Source organism: Centroberyx gerrardi, chromosome 21 (genome assembly GCF_048128805.1).
Source record: "Centroberyx gerrardi isolate f3 chromosome 21, fCenGer3.hap1.cur.20231027, whole genome shotgun sequence".
In the NCBI taxonomy this organism is placed as follows: Eukaryota; Metazoa; Chordata; class Actinopteri; order Beryciformes; family Berycidae; genus Centroberyx; species Centroberyx gerrardi.
Window position 1 is genome coordinate 17,815,307 of NC_136017.1, and position 25,886 is coordinate 17,841,192.

At 40.9% G+C, this 25,886-nt stretch overlaps 1 protein-coding gene across 4 annotated transcripts in view; it reads right to left on the reverse strand.

Moving 5' to 3' along the window:
* Positions 1-25,886, reverse strand: part of dgkza (diacylglycerol kinase, zeta a) — a 116,153-nt gene that overhangs the window by 66,289 nt on the left and 23,978 nt on the right. For 2 of the 4 annotated variants that reach the window (XM_071916769.2, XM_071916770.2), the window contains 8 exons: positions 11,469-11,577; positions 10,756-10,851; positions 9,975-10,052; positions 9,152-9,214; positions 6,677-6,733; positions 5,992-6,060; positions 5,393-5,464; positions 1,391-1,507 (listed from right to left, as the gene is read on the reverse strand). In XM_071916769.2, coding sequence (XP_071772870.1) covers positions 1,391-1,507; positions 5,393-5,464; positions 5,992-6,060; positions 6,677-6,733; positions 9,152-9,214; positions 9,975-10,052; positions 10,756-10,851; positions 11,469-11,577 — 661 coding nt within the window. Of the gene's footprint in view, positions 1-1,390; positions 1,508-5,392; positions 5,465-5,991; positions 6,061-6,676; positions 6,734-9,151; positions 9,215-9,974; positions 10,053-10,755; positions 10,852-11,468; positions 11,578-14,712; positions 15,999-25,886 lie in introns of those variants that run through there. The other 2 variants (XM_078291039.1, XM_078291040.1) reach the window with 2 other exon arrangements.

The following is a 25,886-nucleotide window of genomic DNA, read 5'->3' on the forward strand; positions in this document are numbered from 1 at the left end:
AGGCCTGGTACATAGTTAACATATACTGTAGTTGCTTACATGAGCACAATAGTTAAAAATGGCTACCGTAGATGAATGTCTAATTTTAGACATTTTCAATCGGTGCTAAAAGAGGAAGTTAAAAAGAAGATGGTGGTACATGTGTCCTTTAAATAGGTTGAGAATACAAGATGGGGAATATTATTAATTTCGCCCATCATTTTGCCCCTGTGGAACTTCGATGATGAGGGGCATTGCCAAAAAATGTTAATATTAGCATTAACATTTGATAGCCTCCTTCATTGTATCGTCTCTAATTAGCCACTTAGTAACTGGAACCACTCAACAGGCGTTGATAGCTAGTTATAAGTACTATGTTGTTTAGAGTACTATGATGGTTGCTGGTATGTGTTTACACTGGAAACGAGTATTTGTTTGTATGTAGTTGTTCATTTAAAGAGTAACTAAACCCCATCCAAATTTGTGGTGAAGCCTGACATCTAATGGTGAAAAGTAGGGTACTGCACTGGCCTTCTGCTATTGGCTGGTCTTTGTGCCAGGTGATGTCACCTTCTATAGAGTACAACAGGTGGTGACATCATCTGGCACAAAGACCAGCCAATAGCAGAAGGCCAGTTCAGTACCCTACTTTTCACCATTAGATGTCAGGCTTCACCACAGATTTGGGTTTGGGTTTCAGTTTCTCTTTAACAGAATTTATATTCAGCTCCTCTGCCTGAAAAGCATAAGATTGCAACATGCGTTAGCGTCCCTTTCTTTTTTTGGTCGGCTGTTTTTTGTTTTTGTTTTTTTTTATTGTATTTTATTTCTTCTAAATTACATCAAATTTCTAGGCTATTAATAATAATTACTCTTATAATTCTTATCATTATTATTATTAAGCAGATATTATTATTATTGTAGAAAATATTGCATAATATAGAATATAATAATAATAATAATAATTTTATTATTATTATTAATAGCCAAGAATTTTGATCTTACTATTAAACAAAAACAATGGCCATTTAGTGTAATTTGCTAATTCCTGCACTTCCAGGAAAAACGGTCTGATTGAGGAAAAGGGAACCCACTTGAAATAAAATGACAAATGTGTCACTACAACTATGATTAATTTTGTCTTTTACTATCTTACCACCAGTAGATTATAGGTTTCTAAGTTTTAACGTTTGCACAATTGTGATCTAAGCAACACATGGTGTTTCGACCAGGACGGGGGTGGGGGATAATGGGGAGGGCGATATTTGATACTGCAGAAAATATTGCAATATTTGATATTATCGAATATCGACCCAAGCCTATGATCGGCCTAAGAGTAAGACAGATCAGAGAAAGGCAAGCAGCGTCTACATGCAGACAGACAGACATTATAGGAAGACAGTCATGTTACCTGATGGCGTCGGACTCGTATGATCCATGTGGGTGGGACTATGAGAGCAGCATGAGCTCCTATTGGACAAGCCTCCTCAATCTGCTGCAGCATGAAGCAGGACACCTTGTTGTGGTACTACAGAGGAAAGTACAACATTAAAAATAAATACAATTAATTTGTTAAGATCAGTAGGCTACAAGACATACTACTGTGCAGTGTTGGGGAGTAGTTTTAAGACTGGAATTAAACTAGTAAATTAAATGTAGTTTAACTAGATTTTGTAATAATTACATTTTGTAGGGGTTTGGTGGTAGTTTAGTTTAAATGTTTTTGGATAGTGTTTTTAGTATATTACTTTTTTCTCATTTTGAGGCATAGTTAACTACTACAACTACATTGAATTTTTATTTATTTCTATATAGTTGATATTTTAAATAATTTAATAATAATAATTTAATCATCATTCAACATGGAGCACAAACATCCAGACTCCCTGCTCATTGTTCTTGGGGACTTTAACAGAGCAAACCTCAGCCACGAACTGCCAAAATACAGACAGCACATCAAGTGTCCCACCAGGGACAAAAACACGCTGGACCACTGCTATACTGTATTAAAGGACGCCTATCGCTCTGCCCCCCGTGCAGCTTTGGGACTCTCTGATCACTGTCTGGTTCATCTTCTCCCGACTTACAAGCAGAAACTAAAATCTGCTAAGACTGTGAGGAGATGGACCAACGAGGCAAAGCTGGAGTTACAGGCCTGCTTTGACTGCACTGATTGGAGCGTTTTCAAGGCTGCTGCTACAGACCTGGACGATCTCACTGACACTGTGACATCTTACATCAGTTTTTGTGAGGACATGTGTGTGCCGACTAAAACCTTCTGCACATACAATAACAACAAACCCTGGTTTACTGCAAAACTCAGGCAGCTTCGCCAGGCCAAGGAGGAGGCCTACAGAAGTGGGGACAGAATCCTGTACAACCAGGCCAAGGAACACATCCACACTAATACGTTTTCGTTTTAAAATGGCGTTTTAAAACGAAAACGATCTCCGTCCACACGAGCATTTCAGAAATAATCTCCGTCCATACTAACACACCTGAAAACGCATATCACATGACCATTCACGTACACTGGGCATGCGCGTGCCGGTGTAAACAGGAAGCAGATTGTCTACTCTGCGGTTGGTTGCTTAGTTGCAGAAAATACTACGGAGGAAGAACAGCAATGGCGAAAAGTACGATCAGAGATTTCTTTGCTTGGACCATGGATGTATTGGACTGACGACGAGGTGGAACTGTTACTGAAAGGGTTACATGATAGGGGCGTGACGAATCAGGGAAGGACACGTCGTGACTGATAAGACCCAATCAGGAAGCGAACGTGGGTGTCTGCGTCATCGTTTTCAAAAGTCTGCGTTTCCGCCCGTCCAGAGAACCTTCAACTGGCCGACGACCTGAATGTGTTCTACTGCAGGTTTGATAGGCCCACATTCACACCCCACACCCACTCCGACCACATCAAACAACCATCTGCACCCCCTGCCACCCCCTCACCCCTCCGCACTGACCCCCCACCTGCACTCAGGATCTGTGAAGAGGATGCGAGTAAGCTCTTTCAGAGACAGAAGACCAGGAAGGCACCAGGTCCAGACGGCGTGTCACCCTCCTGCCTGAAAGTCTGTGCTGACCAGCTAGCCCCCATCTTTACACAGATCTTCAACAGATTACTGGAGCTTTGTGAAGTCCCCACCTGCTTCAAACGCTCCACAATCATCCCGGTCCCCAAGAAACCCTCTATCACAGGATTAAATGACTACAGGACCGTCGCCCTGACGTCTGTGGTCATGAAATCCTTCGAGAGACTGGTGTTGGCCCACCTGAAAGACATCGCAGGCTGCCTGCTGGACCCCCTGCAGTTTGCCTACCGGGCAAACAGGTCAGTGGATGATGCAGTCAACACGGGACTGCACTACATCCTGCAACACCTCGACTCCCCAGGGACATACGCAAGGATCCTGTTTGTGGACTTCAGCTCGGCGTTCAACACCATCATCCCAGAAATCCTCCGCTCCAAACTCACCCAGCTCGCTGTGCCAGCCTCCACTTGTCAGTGGATCACAGACTTCCTGACAGACAGGAGGCAGCAGGTGAGGCTGGGGAAAATCACATCCAGCACCCGGACAATCAGCACTGGCGCCCCCCAGGGATGTGTGCTCTCCCCTCTGCTCTTCTCCCTCTACACAAACGACTGCACCTCAGGAGACCCATCTGTCAAACTCCTGAAGGTTGCAGACGACACAACGGTCATCGGCCTCATCCGAGACGGTGACGAGTCTGCATACAGACGGGAGGTTGAACAGCTGGCCCTCTGGCGTGGTCATAACAACCTGGAGCTGAACAAGCTCAAAACTGTGGAGATGACAGTGGACTTTCGGAGGAGCCCCCCAACACTGCCCCCCTCACCATACTCAACAGCACCGTGTCTGCTGTGGAAAACTTCAGGTTTCTGGGATCCACAATCTCCCAGGACCTAAAGTGGCCAACATAGACATACTCATCAAAAAGGCCCAGCAGAGGATGTACTTCCTACGCCAGCTCAGGAAGTTCAACCTGCCTCAGGAGCTGCTGATCCAGTTCTACTCTGCAATAATCCAGTCTGTTCTCTGCACATCCATCACAGTCTGGGTTGGATCGGCCACCAAACAGGACAGGAACAGACTACAAAGGACAGTCAGGACTGCAGGAAAAATCATTGGTGCCAACCTGCCCTCCATTCAGGACTTATACATCTCCAGAGTCAGGAAACGGGCAGGAAAGATCACTGCAGACCCATCATACCCTGAACACAACCTGTTCCAACTCCTCCCCTCTGGTAGGTGCTACAGAACACTGTACGCCAAAACAACCAGACACAAGAACAGTTTCTTCCCACAGGCCATCACTCTGATGAACACTTAAATCAGTCATACAGTGACAGAAACTATCCCTGTGCAATAAACCTGTAACACCTACCTCATGTATATAATTACCCCCCCCCCCCCATGTATGTAATGTGTAATACCTCATGTATATAATGTAACCTGTTACACCAACAACTCCATATTTATTCCAGCATCTTTGCACTCTGCACCATTGCACTATTGTCCTTTGCTTACAAAGGATATTTGTACATAGTAGTTAAATGTTAAATGTTTAGGTTTACCTCTGTTCATCTTGTTGTCCTTGTTTTTAGCTGTATATCTATTCTGTGTAAGTATATTGAGAGCAACGAAAAACCGGAGTCAAATTCCTTGTATGTGTACATACTTAACCAATAAAGCTGATTCTGATTCTGAAGGTTGCACCAGTCAGATGTTACAAAAACCCTTTTATCTCCAGTGTTGGAGACATAAGACTCCTTTCAAAGTCTAGTTTTACAAGCTACAGGTTACTTCACATTGGAAGAGGTTGAGCTACAGCAACGCTACTCTCAAGAGAAATATATTTGTGTTCATAACTACTTTGTAAAAAATGATCACGCTGACAAAAATAGTATTTTATTTGAAACAAAGTGGAGGAATGTTGACAGTGTTTCTAATAACAGTATCTGGCCTCACAACTTTCTGTTGAATGTAATGTCCATCACTCCTACACTTACACTCAAACTACACTATTCTGCTTCAGCACAGAGAAAAGTGGAAGGAATGCTAACTTTCGGTTGGATGAAAACTTAAAACAAATACCCAGATTTTCCCTCTCAACAGCTCTACTAACACACACTTACACTGCAGTCGAGTTTAAGAGTTCACCGCCACTCAGTTTTAGTAAGTTAAGCTTTGTTTATAACACTCTTGGCAACACTTTACAGCTTTTTTTAAACTAGTACACTAAATGTAAAAAGGGTACAGTGCAGTAGTATTATCAAGAATTTGTAATGAAAAATCAAATAGTCCAATATTATTATACAGTGTAAAGTAAGAAAGCGAAATGATATTTTGGGCATATCAACCAGCCCCTTGTCCACACTACTCACAGCCTGTTTGCACCAGGAGCAGCTGATGGCAACAATCTCCTTACTGTGGAAAGCAAACTTCTGCTGGAAGCCCTGGTCAGAAAAAGAAGAAGAAGAAATGGCACTTTGCCATCAACTCTCTTAACAAACGTACTACGCAGTAAACATTCAGCTGAACCTCACTGACAAGACACATAAAGACATTATCTTCAGAAATTATGTCTTTTTTATAATGCTTATTAATTATTTTGTACTATTCAATCTATTCAGTGTAAGTAGCCCATGGTACACTGCATTTCTGGACACTCACTGCACAGTGTTTGGGAAGCTACTTTGAAAATTCTAGTTTTACTAAAGTTACTTAGAAAAAATTGTTCAAACTAATAGGATGAAAAAATGCAATTCCCCTCTTTTTATATATATATATATATACGTAACGTACAGTATATATATCTATATATATATATATAGATATATATATATATTCCTAGATACTGAATGTATAGAGATTTATATAGTGTGTATAAATATATGACTTGCACTTTCCCGTTGCATTAAATGAGGTCCTGTTATTCTGAAAACATGGTAAATAGAAAAATAATGTTAGAATTACAACTCACCTTCCCACATTGTTTACATTTCCCTTCTTGCCTCCTCCGATGCACCCAATGGTGACGTACCACAATGGGCTGGACACACACACACACACACACACACACAAAATCTTAATTTCCCAATAATTTCCCAAACCATAAACCAATAACAAATAATACTAATAATACTAATAGTACAACTACTAATTAATAACTAATAATTAATATAGCCGCAAACCAGCCGTTTATGTTTACGTTTATGTTTGTGCAACTTCACTGTCAACTTTATTTGTGTGTCTTGGGCAAATGCCTGTGTGTATCAAAATTATCTGGAATAGCCATAGTATGTGTAAAATTTGGTGGAGATTGAGTCAACTTTTCAGGAGTGATAAAAAAACAAAAACATGTAATGGCAAGGTTGGCCAGATGGTGGCGCTATGGATCACAACCATAAGTCGTCTGTCACACTTTGGGGCCAAACAGTTATGTAAGGTTTGTTTGCTCTAGCTTAAGCGTATAAAATTATGCCTGGCTTCTTGTTTGCAGATCTTCAGTGTCAACTCTGTGTGTTGCAGTCAAACACTCGAGGCGCAAATGAAACCAGTATGTGCTATGGATTCATGTTGAGTGAAGGAAATTTGGTGGATAGTAACATAAACAATAATGATGATAATAATAATAATAACATGTAAAGGAAACTTCCAGAACTTACCTCCCGTATGTTCCTAGAGCCTGATTCTCTGAAAGATGGTTTACACCTGAAATTAATCTGGAGAGTGGAGGAGGAGGAGAGAGGAAGAGAATAGTAAAAACTCAAGTTACAGATGTAACTGTGGTTCTAATTCATTTGTCCTGGCTGCAGAGGCAATGCTTAACAGTGGATGGTTATTACCAACAAGGTCAGCAGGAATCAACCTTCAACCTCCTTGAGAACAGGCTGAAGATGTTGGTAAAACAGTGTGTTGACCCTGTAGAACTGGGTAAAGATGCTGGTGAAGGCCAGTATGTCGCTTAATGACCTGGTTGGCATTATTAAGAAGAACGGGGTGTTAGGCCAAAGAAGTCTGTGGTTGCTATGCTGAACACAGTGTTATGTAATCAGTATTAGAGCAATTGTGGGAAGGCACAGATAGGATGGGCCAGCGCGTCCTGCCCAAGTGGACTGGTCGTTTCCCTCAGGGAGAACCAGAGTGTGTTGTGTGAACCAGAATGAGGGTGCTCTGAGGCAAAGAGGTCTACCTCTAGCTTGCCATATTTGCCCTAGATAAACTTCACCATGTCTGGGTGGAGTCTCCACTCCCCTGAGGGAGGTTCCTGGTGAGAGAGAAAGTCTGCCATGCTGTTCTGCACACCGGGGAGATGTATGTCCCTAAGGCTTTCAAGGCAAGGGAAAAGAATCACATTCAGTGACTAGCTAGACCTGGTGTCTGGTGTTCTTTTATGGAAGACAGTCAAGGTGTTGTCTGATCGTAGGAGACTGCATAGTCATCCAGGCATGGAAGGACTGAAGACTAGCCAGCAGCTGTGAGCACACATGCTCTATTCCAGACAATAGCTCATGACATAAGGGCACTAAAAACAGTGAATTTACTGTAACATGGATAGGGAGCTAACGGTGCCAGAAATACCTACCTGAGCCTGCTAATGGTGTGCAACTGGAGTGCAACCGTTAGTCTTGGCGCTACCAGAGTACAGGCAAAAACCATTCGGTCATGAGAGGATAGGTGTGGATAGCTGGAGTTGGTCAGTCATAGCCTCTTGAGGATAAAAACGTAGCTCCAACCTGGTGGTTATGAGTCTACTAGTGAATAGCCACCAGCTAATTCAGTAGCTACACAAAGCAAATATCTGTCACTCGACTTAACCTATAGCTGTGAACTATGTGCGACAAGATAGAAGGAGCAGATTTCAGGATGACAGGACGTTCACACAGGGAGGTAATACTGCCCTGCGCCATCCTAGGTCACATGACTTGATAAATGCTTGAACTGTGTGTACGTGAGACGGATAATATTCAGTGTTGAGCACTGCCTCTGGCGGTCAGGTAGAATCCATTTTATTCTGTAAAGTATTGATGCTGGCCATCCCCAGAAGACTTGAGTCAAGAACCTGAAGACAGCAAGGCACAACCAGAGATGGTTACTTCCACAAACCATGGTTAAACCTGGCAAGTCCCAGACCTTGGGTGGCATCCATCTTCTCACTACAAAATATTTAACCCCTCCCTATTATTCTCTTATTTTAAAATTAAGATCTTACAATCGTAAGGTTCCATATGATTAGTGAAACACTATTAATGTCATGACACACAGGCAACATTTTGAAGCAATATAAGTTTTAAGTGATAGTGAAGGACCTTATGACAGACTCAGTAAGGAGCTGTCGTTGCTTTGTTAAGTTCAAGAGCAAAATAGGTTTTGACTTTGTACATTGTTGTATGTTGTTGGTCTGCAACTTTTCTGTTTGTCTTGATGCTGCTTCTTGGCTAGGTCTCCTTTGAAAAAGATATTCTTAATCTCCAAGTGACTAACCTGATTAAATAAAAGTTTAATAAAAATATATACATGGGTAATTTTACCATCTATGAACAAGAATATTTTTTCCACAATACTTTCACTCCTCATTGCCCACTGTCTTATCCATGTTGACTTTGTCCCTGTCGCCAATCCTCATCCCTCCACCTCCACTGCCTCGGGAAGTTGCCTGGGTATCATGACCTTTCCAGATAGGCCCTTACCATTTAAAATCAACAGGGGCCAACCCCCCTTCTGACAGCCAACCAAACCTGTCAGATCTGGAATACCATTTCGATTGACAAGAGAATGAGCCAGAAGATCTAGATGAAATGTGATTCGAAGAAACCAAAATTACCTTTTCCCGATGGTGGAGGAAGATGAACAAATGTGGTTTAGTTAAGAGGGAGTGTATAAGACCTGGGTTTGATTCCGCTTCAAAGGAATCAAACCCAGGTCTTAGAAATCGCTTGGCATAAGAGGGCTGTCATATAGAGAATACATGCTTTATCATGTTGGTTACAGGCTCAATTTTGAATTGATTGAATTGAAAAGTCAAGACACCAACCCTAGTGTGCGTACCTCGCTAAAGTTGGGGTTATTGACAGACAGACAGACAGAGGAGGAAGAAGAGGAGAAGGAGGAGAGAGGAGGAAGAGTTTTGTGTATCTCACTCTAAAGTTGGGGTCATTGACAGGCAGACTGTCATCCAGCAGAATGGCTCTAGAGCTGGGAAACTGGAGGTTAGACAGGATGGATGGTTAAATACAATTGGCCCCTTCTTTCAAATAGATAGCACTCTGCTTCAATTACAACACAACACACAGTATCAGAAGGCTTTAGAAACAGTTCAGATGACATCCATAAAGGCTGTGGCAACTTGTGGTCTCAGAAACACCTGTTTTCTGGGGTAGCGATTACCTTGGAATTATATGTTTACTGAGACAATTGCTTTTAATTACTTTTTTAATTAATTACTCCTTCTCCATCTCTTCTTCATGACTGAAGGTTTAACCCTCCTTCTTCAAGCTTCTCCTCTCCATCTCTCCTTTATGACTGAAGGTTTAAACCTCCTTTTTAAAGCTTCTCCTCTCCATCTCCATCTCTCCTTCATGACTGAAAGTTTAAACCTCCTGCTTTAAGCTTCTCATCCTCTTCCTCTCCATCTCTCCTTCATGACTAAAGGTTTAAACCTCCTTTACGCTTCTCCTCCTCTTCCTATCCATCTTTCCCTCATAACTGAAGGTTTAAACCTCTTCTTTAAGATTCTCCTCTCCTTCATCTCCATCTCTCCTTTATGATTGAAAGTTTAAATGTTGAAACTTCTCTCCATCTTCATCTCTCCCTCATGACTGAAGGTTAAGCTTCTCCTCTCCTTCATGACTGCAGTGGATTTAACAGGTGAAATCAATAAGGGATTAGAGCTTTCACATGGATTCACCTGATCAGTCTGCTTCATGGAAAGAATTAATGCAAAATCAGACAGAGGAACATTACCTTCTCCAGTTGCTCTATACAGATGGTGTGGACGACTATCTTGCATGCAGCACACTTCCTACGACTGACTGACTTTTGCTGGAGCGAAAGAGAGAGATAGAGCGAGAGGGAGAGAGACATTAAAAACATACATACAGAAATTACAATTATCATTTGAAAAAAAAAAAAAAAAAAGAAAAAGTAATACCATCTCTGACCATTGAGGGTCAGTCTTGTATTGCTGAAACACTGTCAACTTGGAATCACCACAGAACTATGTGGATATATAAGTGGATATACGTATACTGTATGACTATGGCATGACATGATAAGATACGATCTGATGCCATGATATGAGATGACAGTGTATATGTATGACTTTGATATGATATGACATGACAGGATATGATATAATATGACATGATATAATATGACATAATATGTTGTTTTAATGTGGTGTGTTTGTATGATGATTTACTGTATATTAATATAAATAAACAGACATAATGAGTCACTAACTCCTCTTTGGTGAAGGAAAATGGGTGAATAATTTCCATTGTAATGATACATATACATACTGCTTTATTGTTTGACAGTGAGCATACATTCTCTCTCTCTCTCTCTCTCTCTCTCTCTCTCTCTCTCTCTCTCTCTCTCTCTCTCTCTCTCTCTCTCTCTCTCTCTCTCTCTCTCTCTCTCTCTCTCTCTCTCTCTCTCTCTCTCTCTCTCTCTCTCTCTCTCTCTCTCTCTCTCTCACACACACACACACAGAGAGAGAGAATCAGAGTGTCAGCCTACTAACCTGTGTCCTGGCAATACAGTGTTGCTCTCCTACATAACAGTAGTCTCCAGATACATTGGTCTCAAACCAGATATGATCTCCATATACAGCTGCCTCCTAAAGGAAGAGAGACAGAGAGACAGAGAGAGAGAGAGAGAGAGAGAGAAAGGTTAGAGAGAGGAGGAGGAAGGAGACGAGGGAGGACAGAAGGAGATGAGAGGACAGGAACTCAAAGCTGAAGAATTTTTAATATTATATTTTCTATAATTCCTTTAATTATGTCATTCACTGAATTGAAAAACTGATGAGGGAGCAGGAGAAGAAGGAAGAGGAAAGAGGAGGAAACGAAAGAGGAAAAGAAGGAAGGGGAGGAAGGGGAGGAGGGGAAGCGAAGAATGAAGAGGAGGAGAAGGGGAGAAGGGGACAAGGAGACAGAGGAGAAGAAGGGGGAGAAAGAGCAGAAAAAGGAAGGAGGGAGGAAGAGGAGAAGAAGAGAAGGGAGGAGACAGAGGAAGAGGAGAAGGAGAAGGACATGGGCACCATCCAAGGAGGTTACCATCACCAACGGAAACCTGCTTCCATGGTCTGGAATGGCGCCCATAGGGTTCAATGGGAAAAACCACTGCTGATAGCTGAAAAGTCCTTGATGTCTATGCTGAAACTTGAATATTTGAGCATGGTTTCATATCTAGGGCTGTTGTTTAGTCAGACTGATACACAGAATCAGAACTCACGGTCCAATCCACTGTACTCCGAATATTCGCTTCTGAGTCGGTTCTGTTCAGAGATGATGTACTGGGCTGACAGGCCAGGTGGTGCAGGCCGGACTTGGCTATCGCTTTCCTGGAGACAGAAAAGAGATGGAGAGGGAGGGACAGAGCAAGAAAGAGAATGATAGAGAGAGAGAAATGTGAATGACCTTATTTGGTTTTTGACAACACAAGCTAATAAACTTCAAAGTGGCAAATATCAAGAAAACACAATGTCGATCTAGTTTGTCTGTTAAGTGCTCCGAAATGTCACGAGACATTTATACAGATATTATATTTCACTGATTTTATATTTCAATATTTCACAATGCTTCCTGGTAGTGTTAATACTTTCTGATTAAGTGTTAATACAGTAATACCCAACATGGTGTACATCAAATAAAGTCAAGAAAAGTGAATTGCGATTGCCTTTATGGAGTCCATTCCAATCTTTTAAAGGATCACAAGATTAAAATTAGGTCTTGTCCATTCGTATTTTTGGGTGTTGTATTTAATATTAAAACTTTTTGCTAACAATATCTATTTCTCTGGTAACACCTGAAGGTCTAACTAATATTTAAAATACAATCAGTTCCATCCCATAATTAAAACCAGAACACACTCGGTAGAGCGCAAACCTCTGCCAACGCTGAACAACATGAAAGTGAATGTAATGCTGTTTAGCAGATGATTTGTAAGCTCTGAATGTCAGAAATTCCCACCAGCACATAAATGCTAAAAAGTAAAAATCGTATTATAGTGAAAATTCCAGATCCGGATCACCACCAAAATCTTGGGCTAAGGGCTATCTGCGGAGCGGAGCGGTGAGAATTTCCGCTCCTCGCTCACGGAGCTGTCAGTTCTCTCCGCTCCTCCGCTCACGGCCGCTCCGCTCCATACCGCTCCGCGCTCAACACAGATTTCAGCCCACTCCACTCCAATCGCTCACCGCTCCGCTCCGCGTTGTATTTTAATTATAGCTTGAACATTAGCTTGGCATCGCCAGACTAATTCTACGCAGATGCATTTCTGGGTCGGACTCGGGCATGCTTCCACATGGTGTGAGCGGTACCAGAGCGAAATTGGAGCGGGATGGAGCGGGAGATAAGGCGCCGCTCCAGCTTTTTAAAAAACCCGCACACCGCTCCACCCAAAATCCTCCCGCTCCCGCTCCCGCTCCCCGCTCGCTCCCGCTCCGCTCACATGCTCTGGTTACACTATTAGTCTGGGGTCATTGGGCAAAAACAATTGGGATCTAATCCATTTTTATCCATTAGAAAAATCTAACACCTGTACACTGAAACATGTATCGATTTAATCTTTTGTAGCCTACCAGAACAATGTTCTGAAGTTTGTTCTACACCTGTTGGACTGACTATAACATAGTGTCAATTACTAGAAATACTAAAGTTCCAAAGAAACCTCCTCATGTTACCTTGAAGAGAAGTCTAAAAAACGTCAATATAGATTCTTTCCAGGGGGATCTAGCTGCAAGATCATGGGAACTAATATACCTTAAAGACAAATTAGATCATGCAACTGAATGTTTTGTAAAGCTTTTAATTGAAATGATGGACTATCATACCCCAGTAAGGAAAAGAATGGTTAGTGCGTGTCTCTCTCCCTGGATAGATTCAAAAACCACATAGAATCTCTAGTATCAACTGAGGATCTCAACCTGCTCCAAGCGCTCCAATCCCCCAAAGATTGTAAGAAACCTCTTACAAAATTTTCCAAAAATTCATTTTTCAATTTTAAACAAAACACTGTGGATTGGATGATACCTGACTGGTAGAACACATATGTTTATATCAATGGGTATTTTTTCCTCTATCATTTCAGCTAGTGTGGTCTGCGTCAGGACAGCTGCCTGGATCCTTTGCTGTATTTGATATATGGAAATGATGCTGACGATAGTACTGTGTGCATTGCTGGGTTCTCCAGTGCACAAATACAGGAGTCTGATATAGAGAGAATTAAAAGGTGGGTAGATTTAAATAAGGTTGTACTTAATGTGAAAAAAAACAAAGGTGATGCTTATTAGTTCCAAAGGGAAAAAACAAGCTCAGAATCACAATTGCCATGTACTGCTATATATCTGAACTTTTAACTGCTTTGTATTTGTTTTAATATGTATTGATTAAAGTGTGTTTCAATACTGGAACTCTTGGAAGAGTAACCCATGTGGGCTAAAAACTGAAAATCAACACCACTGTGTATGTAGTGCAAATGAAGTGGCTTTGCTTTTGTTCAGGTTTTTAGCATTGCGGAAATTGGCTGATACTGAAAACATTATGTAGGCTGGTATTAGTCCAATATCACATATGACTGTCAGTGTCATGAATCCCACAAAGGAATACAAACAGACACACTCTCTGCAGAACACGCAGAAAAACACACATTCTCCCAATGCAGAACATACAAACTCCACAAAACTTTCACTCTCTCACACAAACACACACCGTATAACTCACACACACACGCACATGCACGAACACACTGCAGAAACACACTGAACAGAGATTTTCCTGGTTTAAAGTGGGTCTTTGGCAGTGTCCATGTCATATGCTAATTTGCATACTAGTGGCATTTGCCGCAGCAGTTTCCGGGTGTCATCAAGTTAATTCTAACTTTTAAAGAGTAACTTAACACCAAACTCAAACCTGTTTATAGCCTGACATCTAAAGGTAAAGAGCATGCTACTGAAATTGCAATCTGCTATTGGCTGATCTTTGGTACCAGGTGATGTCACCTTCTATTCAACAGGTGGTGACATCATGCTTTTTACCATTACATGTCAGGTTTTACAGCTTTGAGTTTGGTGTTAAGTTACTCTTTAAGACCTTTTTCAATAGCGGGTTAAAATGAAATGTAAGACCAATTTCACCACTGAAATAAGCATGAAAATGAATTTCTCACTGGAAAACCAGCACACCAAGAAACAAAAAATTCAATGACTTTTGAGCTAATTCAAGACATTTTAAGACTTTTCCAGGGCCTAAAATTGACCTAAAATGTAGCTAGATTTGTCACTAGTTGCCAGTGAGGTGTCGCTAAAAGTAGCAACAAAATCACAAGTTGTTTCTTCTGCTTAGCCAATTACCAAACACTGTGTGGAAATACACAGACACACCAACGTGCAGCACAGACTCTCATTCTGTGTGTGTGCGTGTGTGTGTGTGTGTGTGTGTGTGTGTGTGTGTGTGTGTGTGTGTGTGTTGTTACATACGACAGGAAGTTGTCCCACGTATCCAAATTAGGGTCATAGTATATCGTTCCCTCTCGTTGCCCCACTGGTGAAGAACAGCTTCTATGGAGCAGAGACCTGGAGGGGGGCAGATCTGTCTCTCTAGCCCCAGGACTGGAGTTCAGACCTGGGCCAGTCAACTGAGGGAGACTGGGGCTGGCTGTGGATGTCTGGATGATGTGGTTTAAAGTCCGATACACTTGACTTGATTGTCGGCGATTATATCGACCGTAAACTCCGTAAGCCGCTTCGCTACTCTGATAGACCGCGTCTGCCGGAAGGAGATGGGAGGAGTTCCGCCTCAGACAGCGAGGGGGGCGGAGCAAAGGGCGAGGGTTAATAGTTTCCATGGTGACTGCCTGGGCCAATCGAATCCGAGTAGCAGACCCAAAGCTTACATCCTCTTTTCCTCCATCTATTCTGTCATTCTCCATCTCTCCATCGCTTCCTACCTCTCCATCTGACTCGGAATAAGAGCACAGAGAGGTTTCTTCCTCTTCCTCCTCCTTCTCCTCCACTTCCCTCCCCATTTGGACTAAGCTAGCTAGTAACATTGAGGGCCCTAGCAAATGGGGTTCGATGGATTTCAGTTTAGGGACACGCCGACGGCGCACTGCCAACCCTCGGTGCACACAGGAGTCTGCCACGGTGCTGGAGCAACGACGAGCATAGTGGGGTTTACACTGAGATACTCCTCTTCCTCTCTCGATGGTCATTTCTCCTCTCTCAACACCTCTTCCCGATTCCCCTACTCCTCTTGTATTCGTTAGTCCTAACCCTACACTGGATCGTCGCCTTTGTCCGCTGGCTACCAGTAAGCCAACACTGGAGCGCCTGCGTTGATCAGTATAAGCTGGAGGTAAACCAACGGAGGAGCGTCTGCGTTGTGCTAATGCTGCTGAGGGCAGACCAACACTAGACCGCCTCCTGGCTTTACTGGCTTGAACAGCAGGACTGGGTCGATGGGCGGCAGTGGGATGGTTTGGTCGTTTTTGGCGACGATGGAAATGACGTCGGAAGAAGGTATCCATGGTGACGTGGAATCAGGTTGAATGTGGGAAGTACTAAAAATTATATATGGCATCTGAACTAATGGGATTTAGGATGGTGGAAAGTGGTATCCATGATTATGGGGTGGTTCCCACTAAAACGAGTATCCATGAGAAGATAGTCCCAGTTCCTGCTGGTTCCTCCCCCAAGTCCACCTCCTCTCTCTCTATTCTCTTCCCTTTCTCCTCCTCTTTCTCTCAGGTCTTCCTATGGACATGCTGTAGGTGCAAACAGGCCGTTCTCTTAATAAAATAAACAGTTCCCTAAATCATTACCTCAACAGAATGAATTTAACAATCATTTCGATAGAATAAATGAATAAAAAATGAATAAAAATAAATAAAACGTTTCCTAAATAGTTACCTGGAATGACAAACAAAATAACAAATGAAATAGGTAAACAATAGGTAGTCGTTCCCTTCAAAGATTAAGTAGTTCCCTCAAAAGAATGAAAATATTCTGTCAATAGTTCCCATATTCATTAATTTTGATTTAGACCAATGGTTCTATGATGCAGTGCTGCATTGCTCAAAGTTGTTAAATAGTTCCATTTATTGATCCATTCACATTTCATTTAGCCTGGTGAGTCTATGAGAACTGGTACATTGCTGTGTCTTTTGACCTGTATGAACACAGGAATCGGACCACTAACCTAAAACTTAGCAGCCCATTGCTTCCCCATTGACAACTCAACACAACGTACGTACGTAAAATACCTGATGAACCCCCATCTGTGACAGCATTACAGTTCACTTACATAGTAATGTGAGACCCGGAAATCATCATTCATACTGCTACTAGAACTGTTACTAACAAGTAACTAAACCCCAAACCCAAATCTGTGTAAAGCCTGACATCTAATGTTAAAAAGCATGCTACTGAAATTGTCATCTGCTATTGGCTGATTTTTGGTGACAGGTGATGTCATGTTCTCTCTCTCTTTAAGATTTAATTACTGTTGACTAGAGGATTAAAACTAAGATGAATTGATTATTATTGTTGTTGAGCAGTTACATTCTTTTTGCATAGCAATCTGTTATTATGGATTAATAAAAGCAATTTAAAAAGGCACTTGCATACTGGATAATGACTGGACTATAGAAAGATGTCAACCAAAACCACTAATCATAATGTGACTATAGAAAGATGTCAACCAAAACCACTGATCATAATGGGACTATAGAAAGATGTCAACCAAAACCACTAATCATAATGACTGGACCATAGAAAGATGTCAACCAAAACCACTAATCATAATGGGACTATAGAAAGATGTCAACCAAACCACTAATCATAATGGGACTATAAATAGATGTCAACCAAAACCACTAATCATAATGGGACAATAGAAAGATGTCAACCAAAACCACTAATTATAATGACTGGACTATAGAAAGATGTCAACCAAAACCACTAATCATAATGTGACTATAGAAAGATGTCAACCAAAACCACTAATCATAATGGGACTATAGAAAGATGTCAACCAAAACCACTAATCATAATGGGACTATAGAAATATGTCAACCAAAACCACTAATCATAATGTGACTATAGAAAGATGTCAACCAAAACCACTAATCATAATGGGACTACAGAAAGATGTCAACCAAAACCACTAATCATAATGGGACTATAGAAAGATGTCAACCAAAACCACTAATCATAATGTGACTATAGAAAGATGTCAACCAAAACCACTAATCATAATGGGACTATAGAAAGATGTTAACCAAAACCACTAATCATAATGGGACTATAGAAAGATGTCAACCAAAACCACTAATCATAATGGGACTATAGAAAGATGTCAACCAAAACCACTAATTATAATGACTGGACTATAGAAAGATGTCAACCAAAACCACTAATCATAATGGGACTATAGAAAGATGTCAACCAAAACCACTAATCATAATGACTGGACTATAGAAAGATGTCAACCAAAACCACTAATCATAATGGGACTATAGAAAGATGTCAACCAAAACCATTAATCATAATGAGACTATAGAAAGATGTCAACCAAAACCACTAATCATAATGAGACTATAGAAAGATGTCAACCAAAACCACTAATCATAATGGGACTATAGAAAGATGTCAACCAAAACCACTAATCATAATGGGACTATAGAAAGATGTCAACCAAACCACTAATCATAATGGGACTATAGAAAGATGTCAACCAAAACCATTAATCATAATGAGACTATAGAAAGATGTCAACCAAAACCACTAATCATAATGAGACTATAGAAAGATGTCAACCAAAACCACTAATCATAATGAGACTATAGAAAGATGTCAACCAAAACCACTAATCATAATGGGACTATAGAAAGACGTCAACCAAACCACTAATCATAATGGGACTATAGAAAGATGTCAACCAAACCACTAATCATAATGGGACTATAGAAAGATGTCAACCAAACCACTAATCGTAATGGCTGGACTATAGGAAGTCCAACAACTGTTGAAAACAACAACAGCAACCTTGAACACAGGAGTTAAAACACCTACTTCATTATCAAACTGTTGTACTGAGGCTCCTGTCTGCCTCATAGCCTTTAGTGTGGAACTCTCTCTACCATCGGGAGAAAGAACAGCTGATAGCATCTCACTGCATGTGCACGTGTAGACGCACACACACACACACATACACACAGAAGTGTGCCAGGTAGTGTGTAAAGGGAAATCTGTACCAAGGATCAGATAGCGATGTATTTATAGCCCTGGATATGGTGAACAAACAGAACCTCAGCAGTCTCTGGGTCAGTCTCTATCAGATCTTCAGCACTAAAAACACTAATAAGACTTTGTAGCAGCATATGTATAGACAAAGCTACAACATACTGTATACAGTGCAGTATACACTGCCACAAACGGTACCAAAAACAGTTTTCTGACTGTTTTTCCGCTAGATTCAAACAAAATGACCATTTAGTCAGAATATTAGGCAAGTACTGTATGTCCGACCCCCTCCACCAAATGGTCTCCCTCATAATTAGTGGTTGTCCTCTCAGACCGAATTAGCTTTGAGAAATGGTAGAAAATTGGACTTTCTCTGGATGAAAGTATTACCACTACTTTGATTTAATTGATGACAAGAAGACCGGGCATCAAGGATGCAACTGATAACTTTGGGGGGTGTAACAGAGAAATAATATAATGAGTAGTGTAACCAATTAATTCTAATAAGTGATGTTATTGCCTTTGGACTGACCAATGAGTTAACAGTCCAACAATGCATGGTACCTACCTCAAAAGAATAGCAACATTATCATATTTAACAGTTTTATTAATCAAAGGGACGTTTAACCTAAGCTACAACTTGTTCAGTAAAATAAACCAACCTAAACCCAGTCTACCTCCTTTGTTTTTGCTTTGATATTTGTGTAGTATCCTAAAATGTATTATGACTATTATGTTTTTTTTCACTAGGGCAAACTATATCAGTTATGAGGATAGATTCTTTTAAGGGAAAATGCATTACTACTTTTCTGAAAATCTATTTTTTTGGCTTCAGTCCAGTGCCAAGCTGAGAGTTCAGGTTGGTTTTCATGATGTGGTCAGATTGATTCTGCTTGCTCAGTTTACATGCTGCACACTTTTTGCTCATAATCTTTTTGCCACCAACAGCATAAAATGCTGTTGCCGGAGTCAGCGCAATTTGATTCACTAGATAGATTCACTAAATATCTCCATTATCGTCATGAAAAGGCTCATTTTATAGACTTGCTAGAAAAACTATAGAAAGAGAGAGGACACTAAAAATAACTACCGTTGCCAAGAGAGCAAGGAGACAGGAAGGAGGAGAGGTCCATAAGGAATTTCAACATTTATATTACATAGTACCCAGAATGAAGAATGACAGCGCAGATACGGGGGGCTTTTATTTTGAAGTTCAGCTTCCATGCGTGAGATGTGTTTATACTGGGGAAAATAAGAAAAACAGAAAAATAAGGCCCAGGTTGAAAATAACTGGAATTATCTTTTAATGCCACCATAAGGCAACAAGCTATATTGTAGGTTATAGTTTCTTATCTATTAAAAATTACCGTTTTGGTGAAGTTCATGTAGTTAAATAATCATAAGAATTTGTTTTGTATTTATCAATGGGAAAATGAATGGGGATTTGCTCAGGAATGAAGGCAACTGGCAGCCAGTAACACTTCACTTCACCAAGGCATGTACAAAATCACTCTACCCCTTAGCACACACCAACACACACTCATAGAGCCAATACATAACCTGTTGATTTGCATATGAAAAGGCTAATTAAAGCTAGAGTTTGGTCTCCATCACTAGAAGGGTTGGCTCTAAATATGTAACAATGCCCTCCATCGTGTCACCATAGTAACATGTAAAACATGCTAAAGCTCAGCTAGTATAGAGGGCTCTCAGGTGGCATAATACACCCACTGGCAGCCATATTGGAGGTCCACATCTTGTGGCAACAATGGCTCTGAATAGGTAATTGCAATTCCAGACTTGGCCGTCACTATTGAACAGACATGACTCATTTCTATGGTGACCATTTCGTCAGATACATCTGAAAGATTTTGTATTTAGATAATGTCAGCTTGTCAGCTAGCTAACCATAGTATCTGCAACAAACCATAACTGTCTTTTTGTAAACAACTTTCCCATAGGGTGATTTTTACTAATTGATATATATCAGACATTTTGCAACGGTAAGGCACATCAGCTAAATCTCCGTGAAAACTATAGTATTACATTTTGTTGCCACCAGATCATTTGCAACACTGAGATAATCAGTTTTACAGGACATAGAGGTGTAATCACACCTCATGTGTAATTTGAAATTTACAAACCTTCCAATTGATTTTGACGGACATTTTTGAACGTAAACAGCAGGAGGCAACATGAAGAGTTCCCCTCCACACAGCTAATGTATCTAGTAGAAGCTAGCGTTAGTAGTGGCTAGTAGTTACATGTTAACTTTAATATCAATTGCATTGCTAAATCAGCCTCCGACCTAGTTAGCTAGCTAACAAAGCCGAAAACCAACAGTTTGTTCAGGTTAACCAAGCTGACTGTTCTCAAGCTACAACTCAGAGTGTTTTGGAGTAGAGACTAGGGCTAAAGACAAGACCGTTTACTGTGTCACAGTAGCCTACATTTGATATCTCTCTTTTTCTAGCCTGGTTGTTATTTGCGCACAGCTAATTCTCCAATGGACCTCCATGATAGTACCAGTGATGGTTGCATGATTTGCAACTGCAAAGCCTCTATACAAAACGGCAATGGGGACTATGGAGCCAACATGGAACCAACCTTCTCAAATTGTTTCTAGTTGCACCGGCAATGTTAGACTGATGGCTGAACAGAAATGAATGCCTTATACAGCCATACAACACAATACTACAGAACAGAACAGAACAGAACAGAATTGACCAGAGTCAATGACCTGAGGTACCATCAGTTTTTTGTTGATGCCGTCATATTGACTCCCAGAACAGACCAGACGAGAACAGAACAGAACAGAACAGATCAGAAAGGCTAGAAGTGACTGCAGCTTATGTGGAATCTGCTATAGAAACTGCCATTAAGTGGTACAGGATGTTCCTTATAGTGAATTACAGAGAATTATCACCACGCTAAAACGTCCACTATTCGCTTAATCCTACTGGTAGAACTGGTTGTGACGTCAAACAAGTGACTTTTCTCTCTCTTAATGCATTGTCATTCAGGTTACTGATGGTCAAACAGGTTACAGAGTTTAACCGATATGGGTCTTTGAAGGCCAATACTGAAGCTAATGATGGCCCATATTTTGAGCCAATGTCCAATACGTTTAAATTTGACCATTTTCACACCAAAAAATTTAATAATAATAATAATACATGCATACTTTTGTGAAATCTAATCAAAACGTCTCAGTTCAGGTTAAGGTTTTCCCATAGACAACCAGTGTAGTATTAATCAATTTTTTTTTTAAAACTGAATCAGTCAAACTGGATCATATCCATCATATCATAGGTGGACCACACTGACTGGACCAGATCCCATTTTTAATAAGAGGCCAATATCTGCCCCATATAATAACAAAGTGTATCTAATCTAATCTAATTGGTCTAAACACAATCTCTTTCTCTCCCCCCCTCTCTCTCTCTCCATTTGTTGACCTAGATGTCCAGAAAATGTGGAGTCTTCTTTTTTATTTGGTAAACAGCATGTTACTACAGCAACAACTTGCAATTTATATGACCCCCACACACCCAGCCAACCCCCCTTTTTGACCCCTTCTCCACAGGGAAAAGATTCAGGATTATTAAAACCAGGACATTGCATTTTAGAAACAGTGCACACCCTGAGACAGTCGGAATTTAAAGTCTGAATTTAAATTCTTCACAGGATTGCACCAGCACTTTACAACATGACACCTGAGTCTATGCAATAGAATTTGTTTTTCAAATCTCTATTTTTAAGTTTTAATCAGTTGTTTATGCACTTTAGTGTATGCATTCTATGTTGTGGGATATTGGGGGAGGGGTATGATTTTTGTTTTACGTTACTTATGATTGATGTCTTGTCTTTTTTGTATTATGTTCTGTGAGTGCACTAAGACAAATAGACAAATGTGGGTTTCTCTCTCTCTTTCTTTCCCTCTCTCTCTGCCTCCTATAGGACTCGTCCCACAGATTACAACTGCCCTCCTCTCATTCCTCCCTATCCTCTCTCTGCCTCTAAACAATTCTATTATAAAGTGTTTTCTCCCCTCTGTGTGTGTGTGTGTTGCTCTTATATCTGTTACGCAACAGCTGCCTTCTACAGTGATAATCCCCTACCATAACAGGAGAGATAGAGAGAGAGTGAGAGAGAGAGAGAGAGAGAGAGAGAGTAAGAGAGAGAGACAGACAGAGAGAGAGACTAACCCACCTGAGTGTGTATTTGCATGTTAACACTAAGCTTCATTGTCAGAGAGTGAGAACAGGTTGAATAGAGACAGAAAAACACATTGACATATTTACATCTACACATAGAGATAGGAGGATATTTCCATGTCTCTCATTTCCACAAATAGAAACTTTCTCTTGGAAAGCACAGGACTCCTTTTAAAGACTAGTGGCTGTAATGATGCTTCATACAAATCATGAAGGCCAGGGCTGAAGCCAGACCACAATAAAAAAAAAAAACATTAGCAGGGGTCTGTGGTTCCTCCCCCAAGCAATCCCCCATTCTGGCCACTGAAGATTTCTTGTAACAGTTATGCACAATTTATATCCATATGTCATCTGTGTGCAAAAATGACTCACTGTCCTACAGTTCTAGTTTATGTTAAAATCAGATGTAGGGATTTGCCAGAAAGGCCGCCTCCTGAAGAGCTACTGCCTATAGTGTTTTGAACCCTGTTCAAGGCAACTCACTAACAGACACAGCGGTACATAAATGAACATGAACACAGGAGTTTAGAAGGTAGTGTATTATGACTTATTGCACCTATATTGCTCCAGATGCTCACAATTGCTTTGTAACACGCCTGAACACAGAAACAAAATACTTTACCTCAGCTTGATACAAAATTCCCCTGTCACCCTAACTTTAGACATCAAGAACATCAAAAGAAATATTCTATCTACTAAATACTGTTGTTATTTAGGACACTTCTGTCACATACAGCCTGTTTGACATAAATTCTGGAAGCTATTTACATTTTGCAGTGTGTTTTTATTCTTTCTAGCTTGCTATACCTGTAATGCTAGCCAGGCTAGCTAGCAAGCTCAAGGCTGTGTCAACGTGGCTTTGACAGGGCTTCCAAATATACAGGAAATATTTGTGAGGTCTGGACATCAGTGTCCTCATATGTGACTAGTGTTGGATTCAGTTGTTTTCCTGCCTCACACCAACACATCACTTCATAAGAAAGGTCAAATCAGGTTTAAAATTATCTCTGGTCCCTCATACCTCACCAGGATGAGGTAACAGACAGGTAATGGACAACGAAATGACGTAACCATGGAGATGTAATGAGGTTGTGATCTGAGATAGAGTTTGGTCTGATCTCATTAATACTGGATTCATGCACACACACACACACACGCAGCTGCCTACAGTATGACCAGATTAATCCCATCCAGGTGTGTGCTAGTAAGCAATGCCACAACTGACTCATTACTACACACGCACCTTTTTTCCCAGGGTGCTTTCCAGGAAAAACTCTGCATCATCTCAATAGCCTGAAAAATGGCCATGAACTCGTAATAAATACACTAATCTATGCTGTAGATGAAATCGGCCAAATCATTCGGACTTGCCTAAAAGCACCAAAATTGGTCTACATGTTCACTTTGATGCCCTGAATAATTGCAGAATTGGAGCGATCGCAAAAATGGTACTGATCAGTCGTGAGGCCATTTTTCTTTCCTCCATTACCAGCCAGTGTGTTTACCTCCATAGCTGCTAAACTGACCATGATAGGATTGAAAAAATAGGTCTGATGGCCAAGGACACTGGTGCCAACTTAGCGCCTTTTCAGACCCTTTTAGCGACTTTATTTCAAAACAGCGCCTAGCGCCATATCTTGTGACTTTATCTTACCGTGGGGAACAATGTTAATGTGTTGAATCCCAAAGCAGTTGGCAATAAATTGGCACAGCTGATGTGGAATTGCACTGCAAGCTTGTCTAACCCAGAGAGGTCTGAAGATCACAGCACTTCCCATACACAGACTTTTTGAGCAGCCCATTGCTACTTTCCTTGAGTTGGCAGCACTGCCTTTTAAGAGAACTGAATACATACATACTACCTTTTTCCCAGATGGCTGATCGTCAAGGACAGTAAAAAGGTAGTTGCTTTGCGAAATTAGCCTGCTGGCTAATTTAGCTAGGGCTAGGGCTAAAGACAAGACAGTTTACTGTGTCACAGTAAATCTATTCAGACTATTCACTTTTATTTAGAACATTACTGAATGGATCTACAGCCACAGCACAACAAGCTTTTTCGAGCCTGGTAGTCATATATTTAGACATTACTAACAGCCAATTCTCCAAAAGACCTCCATGATGGAGCCACAAACTGCAAAGTCTCTATAGGAAGCACTTCACAGAGCTTCACAGTGGATTTAAACACAGAAAATCAAGTGACTGTGATCCTTTTAGTCCAAATCCAACACACCACCTCCCTACTGCATGACATGACTGGCAGCTCCACAGGGGAAAATGTAGAAGCGGAAAAAAGCCGTTCACTACATGGAGGGAATAAAGAGCCTCTGTGTGTGTGTGTGTGTGTGTGTGTGTGTGTGTGTGTGCGTGTCTAACCAGAGCTCTTTGCTGTTGGGCTAAATATTTACATGAAGAAAGGGCAGTATGCAAGCACACAGACATACAGAGTGCTGTACAGGGATATGGCAGATTTGCCTGTACTGCTGAGTCCAGTGATTCATACAGTTAACATTATAAAGAGTGAGAAGACATACAGTAGCCTACTAAGTATATGAGACTTCTGGCCAGCCAGTACCGTCTATTGTCTCAAGGCTGCAGGATGACAGCACAACATGATAAAATCTCTCTCCTTCTTCATTATGTTATGAAGGTTTGCTTGTGCCTCTTTACACCTTTATTAGGCTCTTAATTAGTTTTTTCTAACCACCTGAGGGTGAATTTTCAAATATTCAAACTATTCAGGACATCCTGGTGGGTCAGTGGTCTAAGGAATGTATCATGTAACCGTGACATCCTGGGTTCAACCGTCCTGAGGTCTTGCCTGTCTATCTCTACTGTAAAACTATACAATAAAGGCAAAATGCCTCTCTAATTCGCTTGATTCAAACAGTGGCCATATTTGATTTATGCCGTACTTTTTGTAGAAACTCCATTTGTCCCAAACTCTACTATGTGGCTGCATTTACATGCCAGAGTGACCTGGCTATTAGTCATACTTTGGTTAATACTGTCACACTCTCAGATGTCATCATTCTGTGATGTTCAATGCTTTCCAGGAGTTATTTTGTGATGAAGTGTTGTAATAGACCCACTTTCCCTCAACCTGCCTTGTCTACTTCTACTTCAGTTTGTGATTTCCTACATTTCCCAGAGTGCCTTTCGACAACCCCCAGAGAACAGGTGTGAACTTGTTGC